This window comes from Microtus pennsylvanicus, chromosome 14, assembly GCF_037038515.1.
Source record: "Microtus pennsylvanicus isolate mMicPen1 chromosome 14, mMicPen1.hap1, whole genome shotgun sequence".
In the NCBI taxonomy this organism is placed as follows: domain Eukaryota; kingdom Metazoa; phylum Chordata; class Mammalia; order Rodentia; family Cricetidae; genus Microtus; species Microtus pennsylvanicus.
The window spans coordinates 15,228,047-15,240,134 of NC_134592.1; the positions used below are offsets into that span (position 1 = coordinate 15,228,047).

General features: G+C 44.6%; 1 protein-coding gene across 12 annotated transcripts in view; it reads right to left on the bottom strand.

Moving 5' to 3' along the window:
• Positions 1-12,088, bottom strand: part of Unc79 (unc-79 subunit of NALCN channel complex) — a 242,092-nt gene that overhangs the window by 115,311 nt on the left and 114,693 nt on the right. For all 12 annotated transcript variants that reach the window (XM_075947625.1, XM_075947627.1, XM_075947626.1 and 9 more), the window contains exons 14-18: positions 11,417-11,647; positions 7,016-7,206; positions 6,422-6,545; positions 4,772-4,912; positions 2,661-2,882 (exon numbers count right to left, since the gene is read on the bottom strand). In XM_075947625.1, coding sequence (XP_075803740.1) covers positions 2,661-2,882; positions 4,772-4,912; positions 6,422-6,545; positions 7,016-7,206; positions 11,417-11,647 — 909 coding nt within the window. The remainder of the gene's footprint in view (positions 1-2,660; positions 2,883-4,771; positions 4,913-6,421; positions 6,546-7,015; positions 7,207-11,416; positions 11,648-12,088) is intronic.

Genomic DNA, 12,088 nt, shown 5'->3' on the forward strand with positions numbered 1-12,088 from the left:
TCTCTGTCTCTCTCTCTCTCTCTCTCTCTCTCTCTGTCTCTCTCTCTCTCTCTCTCTCTGAAATATGGTCTCACCATATAGCCCTATCTGGTTCAGTACTCACTATGTAGACCAGGCTGACCTTAAACTAGCAGCAATCCTCCTGCCTCATCCTCTCAAGTGTTAGAATTAAAAACAGGTGCCATTGTGCTGGTGGAGATGGTGACTTTTCATCCCTGTGGGGCTAGTAGCTGCACACTTCTCACACAGCCAGGTAGGCACTGTGCCACTGACCTGTGCCCCAGGCCTTCAGTCATTGTCTAGAACAGCTCCTTGCTCATTTTATTCCTGCCCCTGATTTTCTGAGAATATACTTTATAGTATTAACATTCTATTGTTTTATAAAATGTATCTCAAATATAATTTGTTTTATTTTTCCATATGAACTTATTTGAGTGACAGACTGGGGTGGGGGAAGCTCACACGTGTGATATTATATCCTCTCTGGTTACTGTATCCAGAGGCAGGGCTGGAGAGGTGGCTCTAAGAGCACTTGCTGCTTTTCCAGAGGGCCTGAGTTCAGTTCCCAGCACCCGCATCAGGCTGATTACAGCCTATAACTCCAGCAGCAGGGGACCCAGCGCTCTCTCACACCTGTACTCACACTGCATCCCCACCTAGACACATGCACACAATTAAACACTCTTAAAAACCTCCTATCAGGAAGCACAGGGGAGAATTACCGATGGAAGCCTGTGATCTCCTCAGTTTCTCTACTAGAAAGTAACTATAATGATGCATTGTACTCCTGGGCTCAATTTCTGCAAATCCAACCATAGCCAAGGACAAAAACAGTTGGAAAAGATCACTGCATCTTTCCTGAACACGTACAGACTTATCTTCTTCTTGCCTAAACCATGCAGTGCAACAGATATTCATATGACCCTCACCTTGTATTGGGTGTTATAAGTAGCAGAGATAAGAGTTAAAGCACAGGGTGTATGTGATGCTTTATTAGGTACTGCTGTTTACAAATCCTGGTCATCTCCTATATGAGACTTGAACATTCTCGGATTTTGGTGTCTGTGAGTGGTTCTGGAATCTCCTGAAGATGCTGAGGGAGAGGCCACTTTTCCTTCTGTAATTAGTACATGACGTGTGTTTTGTTGTTGTTGTTGTTTCTTATCAGACTCTCAGCTACTGGTTTTAGCCTGGTGGATGCCTGAATCAGTTATGATTGCAATGGCTTCAAAATGGCCATATTCCAAGTCCATCCTTCCCTGCTCCCCGCCCCCGTACTTGCTGCTGTGTAGTCTCCCACTAGAGGAGCCGTTGCTCCTTCTCTACTGTGCTGTTCATCTGACTATTCCTGTGCCTGTGCAGTCACATGATCTGCTAAGATTAGTTATTATGTGGCTCATGCTACTCCATGTGTGATTAGTGCCATCTCCTCCAAACTGGCCCTATGTTCCTCTAACACGTCTACACCATTCTCTTTCTTGTGTGTGGTATCAGGACTCAAACCCTTGCATCTGGAAGCCCCGCTCTACCAGTGAGCTACATCCCTAGCCTTCCACAATCTTTTAAAATAGTTCCTTAATTTCTGCCACTGTGAGATTTTCCAGACTCTCCCTTGTCTCAATTCTGGGACTGGCCATTTCTATTTCTCTAAGGAACCCTGGCTCCTTTCCTTGGATCATAGTACTTAGAAACCAAGATCTGGACAGCAGGTGAGAAACAACATTTTTTTAAATGTGTAAAATTATACAGAGTGACGAGTTCAAAAAGACGTGTCTTTTTAAACACACATGTAGGCAACATATCCCCACACAAATACACACTCAAAATAAGTAAATAATTTTTAAATTTGGCTGAGTTTATTTTTGTGTTTTTTTTAAATATTTATTTATTTATTATGTATACAATATTCTGTCTGCATGCCTGAAGGCCAGAAGAGGGCGCCAGACCTCTCTACAGATGGCTGTGAGCCACCATGTGGTTGCTGGGAATTGAACTCAGGACCTTTGGAAGAGCAGGCAATGCTCTTAACCACTGAGCCATCTCTCCAGCCCTTATTTTTGTTTTGATAGAAATATTTTTATATTAATTCTAAAACGAAAGTTTCTGTGAGTTAGACAGTAACGCTGTCTGACTTGAGTGCTCTGGAGTGTGGGGACAGATCCCAAGCCTGCAGCTTAGTCTCACAACAACTCATGAAGAAAGTGGGGTCAACAACATCTAAAGAATTTGAGAGCAGGATGTTGAGGGTTCTTTGGATTATTCTTTTAATTTTCTGTAAATCCAAAATAATTTCAATTTTTTAAATTATGAGGAAACACCCTTCTCATCAGAGCCTTTTCAACTTTTAAAATTCCCTTCGGAAATCAGTTTATTAAACATACCTAAATTATCCCCATTGCTACAAAAGTCTGCATTGACCTTCCCGACAATAGCAGTATCTAGTTTTTTCATTCTACCAAAACAGTGTTTCTAAAACTCAGATCCATTTTCACATGTCAATGACCCTGCAGACAGTCACACAGGTCGTTCTTGGACTCCTTAAGAGGTTCTCGGAGTCTGATGTCGCCCCGCGTCAATGAGAGCAAAGAGGCCCACCCAATAGACAGAATCTCTAGGACAGGACCCAGCCTGGGAACTAAAGGAATCTCAGGCTCTACTACCTGCTTTAGGAGAAGATCAAACATGAGGATGAAACAATTTAGATTCATGTCATCATCTTCACAGTCAAAATCAATAGTCCTTCCTCCTGGGTGCCCAAAATTCTTGAAAGGGCTACGAAATGGACTACGCATGGGACTCCGGAACGGACTCTGGAAGGGGCTATGGAACGGACTCAACATATTGTGCTGACCTCGCCGACCAGGATCAGAGGCGACACTCACCTGGAAGAAAGCACACCAACAAACGCAAATGACTTCATGAAGGCTCCAAGGGCTCTCCCTGGTGTGTGAGGGCCCCAGGGAAGGTGTTTTCTGCTGTCACACTGGCTTCCCCAAATTATTTGTATCTCCAGACATGATATATCCCCATAAAATGTGTATGCAAGGAAGGAAAACACCCACAATTCCATAGTCTGGGAAGGAGTTGGGATCCTGAAGAATGAAGGTGCCCGCCACCATTTTCATCCTATCAAATGCTGCCAGAATAATCTACAATGGCTAAACTACTGAAAACTCGTGGAAAATGAGAAAATATAAAGGTAAAATATTTTAGGATAATTTTTAGAATTATAAATGTAGACTTCTAGACCGGAAGGGCTTTGGAATGACCCCTGAGATTATAATGATCAAATTCTCAGGAGAAAAGATACAATGGGCCTGCAGTGCCGGCTATTTCCCATGTACCCAGCCAATCCCCTCCCGAGATCCTCACGGAGCTTTTCTACTCTGCCCCTTACTGTCTCTCAGCTGCCCCTCTGCCATTTGGTGTCCAGGTGGGCTCAGTCAGTGGTGGGCACCAGAAGAGCACCAGGGCTGCAGACGTCAGAGGCAGAAATAGTTCTTGCCACTTCTGCCTGCAGTGCATCTGAGGTCACCACTCTATGGTGACCACAGTCAGCCATCTACTGGAGTTCCAGCTCCAGGAAGGCTGCTGGAGTTCTGTATCCTTCAGCCCCACAGGTACAGTGGTTTGTGGCTGAGCTATCACTGGGTGAGAGTGCTTCATCATCCTTGTGTGCCTTAAGCCATTCTCATCACTCCCCCAGCGGAATCCCCACTAGACTCTCCCCTTTTTACTAAGAGCAACACATTCTGCAGTGGAGTCCTATCTGCCATGTCTGTGTGTCGTGCTCAACTGCCATTTCATCCCATGAGGACCATTCTGGCGGTCAGGAAGCACAGCAAACAGCACTCAGTTCCAGGTAAAGAAGATCACCCCATATGAATCAGAATACACGTTTATAGTGTCACTTCACTGGACCTAGGTTTCAGCAGCTGTAGAAATGAGGATGATGGGTTCCTACAACTCGGTGCTAATGTTCAGTGTGAACATAACACAGAGTGAAAGGCTGTGAATTGCTATACAACCTCTGAGTTGCAAAAGGAAGAAAACAAGGTGGGCCACTGGTTCCTACCAGACAGGTAGGCAATGATCATTTTCAAAGAAAAAAAAAATCCACTGAGTATAACCTATGATCCCATGACCTCATTAGGGTTTCTGATCCCCAGATGTCAGTGTGACTTGGGGAGCATTCTGAGGACAAGCTTGCCATGCAGACACTTGAGGTCCTTTACCTCTCAGGAACTGTTCATGGTCTGAGGACATCCTTGAACCTATACAAAGTCCTTCAGGTCCTCTATGGACATCTTACATTCTTAGGCATTTTTCTCACTCACAAAGATACAATGAAAAGACCTTATCACTTAAAGTCCCCACCAATTGACCATGTCTTCCCCAAACACAAAACAAAGTCACTTTCCTCAAAGTAAAATACTGATCTTCAGTAAATAGAATTCCTATTTCTAGGATATGTCTTACCCCCAGAGGAAGAACATAAGCAGAAAAAAAATTACTCTCGTTCTCTCAATGCTAAGAGAAGGCAAAATTAAATTAAAAAAAATGAAAACAGTAACTTACCGATTAAAGACTATATCAAGTTTGTCTTTAACAAATGTTTTCTTATTTAATGTAATTAAAAGATTAATGGAATGGAACATGGTACACTCTTCCCAAAGAGATTTCTACTGATGCTACTTTGGAGGCCGGAATAGCTGGCAAGGGTTTCCCCAGTCTGAACAAGTAGGACAAGAACAGTCATGGCAATAATTACCCTTCGTGCTGTGGTGTTCCCTGACAGCTCATTGGTTCTTGACTTTCTTTGGTTTGCCAATTCTTTAACAGAATTAACACCATCAGAAAACATACTTATCAAGAGTTGAAGTGGAACCGTGATATCTAACTCCGATAATACCTGAGGGAAAATCACACACAAACACACCCAAAAAGTAAATTTTCAAACTCAGAAAACTCAACTTGATTTTCTCTATGTAAACTACTGAATGTAAGGACAGTTAGCATAGGCATATGAGCACAGCCATTTTCACATCCAGGAAGTCAGTCATCTTGGGAATTTCCATTTTCCCCTCCCCATTGTACAGTAAGCTGCTGCATTCTTTCCACTGTCTCCCTGATGCTGTGTCCTCCTCTCTCCCACGCACCATGGAACCTTTTCCTCACCATGCATCACTGCAGCCCACTCCCACTCCAACTGAACGCTGCAAGCTCTCTTGCTTTCCGGTGCAAGCTCACGTCCCCTTGGGGCAAATGCACCTCATCTGCAATGAACTCTCTGGTGACCCATGCTTCCTTTCTTCAGACAGAATGAATCCACCCTCCTCTCCTCTTAGATCTCCTTTATGGCTTTCTGGGAACGACTGCCACTTCCTCTGGGTTTAATTACCGGGGCTGTTCCCCACTGTCAGTTACTCAGAGGAAGAAAGACTGATAAAGTTTCTAACCCAGCCTTTATCTGCTGTACACAAGAGATCAGCAAGTGTTTCCACAGCTAATTATTGTGAGTCAGAGTTGAACCCTGTCTTGTCCATTCTCTTCAATGCACTCTTCCAAAGTACCGGGCCAGTACTTTGAAACCTTCCGTTGCAGCACCGGCACTTAGAGCAATGAAGAAGGCCCTAAGTTAGATCCCCAGCACCACAAAAAGCAAACTTTAAAAAAATGTTTCTGCAATCATAATTAAACTATGGATCTGCTCTCATTTTGTGAAAATGTCTAAGCTTCATGGGAGGGTATTCAATGTCACAATTTTTATTTTTTTCAAACTGAGTGTCCATTAAATAAAATGCCTATCCAAATGCTAGGAGGAAAAACCTGGGTAGCTATAAAGTTAAAAATAATATGTGGTCCTTGAATTTACGGGGTTCATAATCAGAAGGAAAACTTCTATCCCTCTCCCCCCCAAAAAAATGATTAGAAAGGGAAGAATTCCCAAAGACAGCCTGTGGGATGCTACAGGAAGGAATAATGACCTGGGTGGACTGAGAGCTACAGAAAACTCGAGAGGAGGTAATTTGTGAGGCAGGCTTTAAAAGATTGTGTTCTTTGATGGAAACAGAAGAGGAAGTCATCCCGGGCTGAAAGTACAGCACAAACCATTCCTTCCCTGAGTACTCCTCAATCTTTCCAGGCAAAGGTAATTTCTCTGAGCCCCGGACACCTAGCCAAACACAAGGCCTAAAAGGCCCTACGAGTTTGATAATCTTACCGAACACATTCATCCACTACAGCTACAGCTACTGTATCTGAGATTTAGTGGCTTATCTTCACACATGTGACTCCAACTGCAGCACACTTCCAGAGAACAAAGGTTTGGGGTCTCTGCCAAAGTTCTTCCCCTGTCCCCTAGGCATCTAAAGCCCGGTGGCCAAAAGACTGCTCAAAATGGTGGCTTTGTTCAACTCACGTGAAGCCAGAGTAGGGCTTGCTCCTGCACCGTGGAAGGGTATCCTGTAAACCGGCAGCTGATAAAACCAAACATCTCTTCCATGGAAAATGGCAGAGGACACAGCTCTATGTCAAACATTTTGCTGCAAAGCAGAGCAACAGAAGCAAGTGACCGACGGGCACACTCCGAAGACGCCTGGTGGGTGCCATGGAAGGGTTCCTAACTAGAACCTCAGAGAGCTAAGGCCTGTGTTCCCATCAGGCACGCGTTTCACCACTTTAAGAGGTGAGTCTCCATCACTACACAGAAATGACCTTATGGCTTGATAACATTACATTAGCATCCATCCCCATATGGGAATTAATAGAAGAAACTATCCCAAGATCTAAAGACATAAACAAAGAGAATGATGTAAATTACTGCTCCACAAGAACAAAATCTTTTCTGAATAGGTTCACACCTTCTGAGCTCAAATTCTGGCGGCACTTTGCCTGAGCTCTTCACATCACTCCACAGGACCATATAAGATGATCAGCAGAGTGCCCGGCACACAGCACATGCTCTGTGGCTGTCAGCGCTACGATTAGTGATTTTGTCAAACTACTTACCCACCTTAATACTTCCCTGAATTCCTTTAACTGGTTGTCAGGGACTTCCGTCCGGATGGCCTCCAGCCATTCTGGCATAATGCACTCCCACACGGACTGGCTGATCACATTGTAGGGGATCAGGCAGAGAATCCTGTTGAGCCCTTCCTTTAACTGAGTCACGGTGCTACAGGACTTGTCCCAGTATCCGCCAACCTGGCCAAAAAAATGAAACATGCTCCTTACAATTACAGTCAAGGGCTTCTTAGAAGGGGACAGACCTATTAGGAGTCACAGCCCAACGGTCTTCAGAGTGAGGTCGGTGAGAATCTTCAAGTCACCATTAAGATCCATCCAAGTGCAAAGAGAAGTACCTCTGCAGGAAGACATGAAGTCCTTCGGGGAAATGCCCAGCAGCCGTACAGCTGTGTCAGATGGTAATTCTATTTCTCATCTTTGAGAAACCTCAAAACAGATTGCCAAAGAGGCCACATTGACTTCCATCCCCACCAACAATGCACGAGGGCTCCCTTGTCCCCACATCTATGCCAGCATTTGTTGCTGCTTATACTCCTGATGATGGCCATTCTGACTGGTGAGAGACTAAATCTTTTTTATTTTCAAGACAGGGTTTCTCTGTATAGACCTGCAAGTTCTAGAACTCACTCTGTAGACCAGGTTGGCCTTGAACTCACAGAGATCCACCCGCCTCTGCCTCCCAGCTGCTGGGATTAAAGGTGTGGACTACGATGTCCGGCAAGACTGAATCAAAATCGGTTTGAATCCACATTTCCATAATGACTGGGACTGTTGAATGCTTTTTAAAGTGTTTACTGGCCCTTTGTGGTTCTTCTTTTGAGGACTTCATGCTAAACTCCATAACAACAAGAAGATGCAGTTTCAGGTAGGTCTGGATACTGGTCATGGACTGAATTTGAACTCTTCTGCCGTGGACTTCCAGAGCCCATGAAAACTATAATTCCCAAGTTCTCCTCCTACTGTGATAAACAACACTGAAAAATCACTCTTTCTAAAGCCAGATCAGCATGCAGTTGCTCCTGTCCGCAGACAGACACACTTCCTACTGAAACACTCAGTACTGCAGATTTTCCTTCACGAACAGCACTGTGATACAGAGTGCTTGCTGTTTCTCTCTACTGTCCATATGCAGCAACAGTCTTTTTATAAAAAAAGGTCTAAGGTCTAGCCAGGCATGGTAGCAAACTTCTTTAATCCCAGCACTTGGGAGGCAGAGACAGGCCTGAGCTCAAAGCCAGACTGGTCTATAGAGCGAGTTCCAGGACAGGCAGGGCTACATGGAAAAACCCTGTCTTCCAAGTTACAGGGGTATACATGGCCACATGTGGCTTTTCACATCGGCTTCATTGCTTTGAAGACAGGTCTACATGTTTGCCTGGTAAGCAGTCCACCATGTAGCCACCTCCACAGTCAGTTTCTAAATATTCTCTCACCTTCCTGGGCCAGCATCAACAGAGAACTAAAATCCATTGTCCAGATCCTTACTAAGATTGTACATTTTGGGGTCAACAAGATAGTTCAGCAGGTAAAGGTGTCTGCTGCCATACCAAGCTAAGCTCCACCTCTCAGACAAGCATGATAAAGAAAGGAGATAACCAACTACAACAGGTTGTCCTTGGACTTCACACACACACACACACACACACACACACATGCCTTTGCGTGTACACCTCTCCCCCACCACACAATAAACAAATAAAAGTTTTTTTTAATATTGAGTAGTCTTGCCCCAAGGCCTACAAGCCAAAACTGAATGACTCAAGCTTCACAAGATTTATCTACAGCAGTTCAAGTCCCTCGAGAATACACCAAATAACCCCAACTTCTGCACTGCTCGTATGAGACAAGTGTCACTTGTGACACTAACATCTTCACTTTGTTACCGTCTAGAAACCTCCGTTCCTGGCTTCTTGTCCTCAGGAACAAGGTCTGCGACCTATCCAACCGCGGCTCTCTGCTCATGAATTTGCTTCCTCAGGCCCCTTTGTGGGCCCCTAATCATGTAAGGTCTGACAAAAGCTCTCCACACAGTCTGCCTGGCATCTTTGCTGCAGGTACAATTTCAAGGAGGTCACCGGGAACGAGATAGGGGAGACACTCAAATTCCAGACCACTGAGAGGCTGTTTCAAAGCGAAACCTTGAGCTCAAGAAGGAAAATGAAAGAGTGTTTGAGCTTGCTGTGTCTGCCTAAAGCAGAGGATTTGGAAAATGCATACCCATTTACCCCCTCCAAAGAGAGGGTTCTGAAAATTCAGCCACTCTGAGGGAAGTTGCTACTTGCGCTTAGCTTCAAAAATCCAAAGCCATGTTGACTTTGGTCTGGAAGTCTCAAATCTCTAACAGCTCAGGGAGAATTTATCATCCCTCATTATGTTCATCCATGAGCCTTCACTTCTAATTAATCATCGTTGGTTCCCACACAGGGCCCACTTTGGGAGAGGAAAAGTTTTACTGACAACGTAACTTCTTATCTCCCAGAATCACAGCAAACCTGCCTCCTATAAGGGAAGTAAGAGGAGCACACCAGCACAGAGAAATCCAACAGCTGGAAATTGTCCATCACATAAAAATGCAATTTTACAAATGAGTCAGTAGGTGGCACCAAAGACGCGAGGAGCATAGCATAGCTGGATGCTCAGCCATCTGGATCCTGGAAGCAGTTATTCCTGCAGATGGTTTGTGCTCTGATTTATCCTCAAATGTCTCTTTTCAGCACAGTTTTAAACTAAAGATGATCTCAAGGTCTTTTTGAAAGAAAACAAAATATCTAAAATAAAAATAAAACCTAGAAAATACTCTGAAAAAAAAATCACAGATTGCCGCCAAAAACTGATTCTGGGCCTCCACCTTTCCTGGTTAGGCACAAATTATATTGTAATGAAGAAATGTGGGCTCTTTCTAGCTGAGCATCTGCAAATAGTCATCCACACTGGTAGCAACTGAAGAGAACAGTGGAGAAAACTGTTCTCCAGTGCAAGGAGCGGGGATTCCAACAGTTCTAGGAACCATTTTTGGCGTTTTTAAACATCATGGAGTAGACTTCCACTGTTATTGGTGTCTTAGATGAGAAGCTGGAGTGGAGGGGTTCCCAACAAAGCAGGTCTGTTCATTCACCCCAGAAATTAAAGCAATGACTGAAAACCAGAAAGGAATCTGACACTCAGGATGACCACACTGGGAAGACAGAGGGTGAAGCCTGTCTTCCGGAATCCTGGCAAACCCAGAAGATACATGGGGAAGCAGAAGTGAGGCAACACAGCGGAGCAGTCTTAGTCAAATGTGTCTGGTTGGCCATTATCTCAGTTCTGCTCACAGTGAGTATTATTCCTGTTGAGAAAATTACCCCAAAAGACAGGGAGGGAGGCAATCGGGGGGGGGGCAGTTTCCATCAGCATCCAGGTCATTATCTACCAGAGCTGTGATGCTGGAAGTGTGGGGGGGGGGTCTGTTTCCTGTGGAATCCCTGTCCTGACGAGGGGTGTCAGTCTGTCTCCTCACAGGGTGACCTACTGAAAAGCTCAACTGACCCTGGAAGGTGTGAGGTAATTACTGAAGGCTTCAAGGAACCATCACAGAGATCTGAAAATATGGCACCTCAAAACCCGGTGGTGGACCACTTGTTGAAATACCTTTGAGTTGCTTTTGCCTTGGTGTCTTTACCCTCTGAGAGCCTAAATAATTATTACAACCCACCTATAGGCCCAGTCGAGCAAGAAGGTATCTGACCCAAAGAAGACAGAAAATGAGGCTAGAGATGCCACGCTTTATCTGTTTCTAGTGACCCACTGGGCATATGCAGGCCCAAGGGAAGATCCATTGCCCATAGTAAAAAACTATCTCAGAGTCATGTCATTCTGTCATAATCTAGAAATACACATAAAGCTTCCGAAATTCTCCTCTTTGGCTGCAAGCCAGAAAAGAACTGAGCCCCCAAGCCCCATAAAAACCATTGTTATTATTTATTTCTTAATAAAAACAAGCCATGCCAAGAATGAACATATAAGTTATTAGAGATACTTCATTATCCCATCATGCCATTCTTCCCAAAACAAGGCCAAAATGGCACGTCACCAAGGCTGCGGGCAGGTATTACACTAACTGCCCTTGCTGTTTGTTTATGTGCATTTGGTTCGGATTTTTGAGACAAGGTATCATCACACTGTAGCCCTGACTAGCCTGGTACTCACTGTGTAGCCCAACCCACGATGGGCATCATAGCAATCCTCCTGTCCCAGCCTCCTAAAGTCTGGGATTACAGGTGGATGCCACCACACCCAGGTAAGCTAACTGTCTTTGGCTGCTGACACACACAGAGGGAGGGTCAAAGGTGGCATTTCTCCCCAAGTCCTCCCCTACAGCAGGTCCAGATGGATGACCTCCACTTACCCTGGCGAATTCCATGGGTTTGGGAAGAAGGCACATGACCATGACATCAAAGCGGACATCACATACTGTCTTCAACCACTTGGTAACAAACTGGGGCTTTAACTTTTCCACTAAGCTTCCGACTTCATCATCCATCATGTACGCCGTGGAATGGAACCACTGAAATACCATGGCCACCAGCCGGGCCAGGCTCTCTGTGGGCGTGTTCTCACTGGGTGTGCAGAGGCTCACCTGCGGGAGGCACAACGGATCACAGTCAGGCTCCACCCACCCAGCTTCACAGAATTATTACAAGTACATGTGAAGGTCAAGAAAAAATTTAAAGGAGGGGGTCAGGGTCCAGATGATTCAAAATCAGAATGTTTCAAATGATTATCACCTATGAGAACTTGGGTCCTTTCGAAGGCATGCACGGATTGCCACAGTAACATCCCTAAGCAGCCAATAAGCATCACTTTCCTAGTGTAACTCTATTATGGAACCTGAACTAGAACAGAATCCAAAGGATTTAGTCAGTTAAGTGATATTTCACTAATATCTTCAATTAAAAATACCCATAAATATTTCAGTTCTCAAAAGATCAGATTCAGGTAAAACTTTTGCATCAGTAGTAATTCTGATACCCTAGCGCCCCTCTCAATTGGCCGTATTATAAGTCATTTTTAAACATCT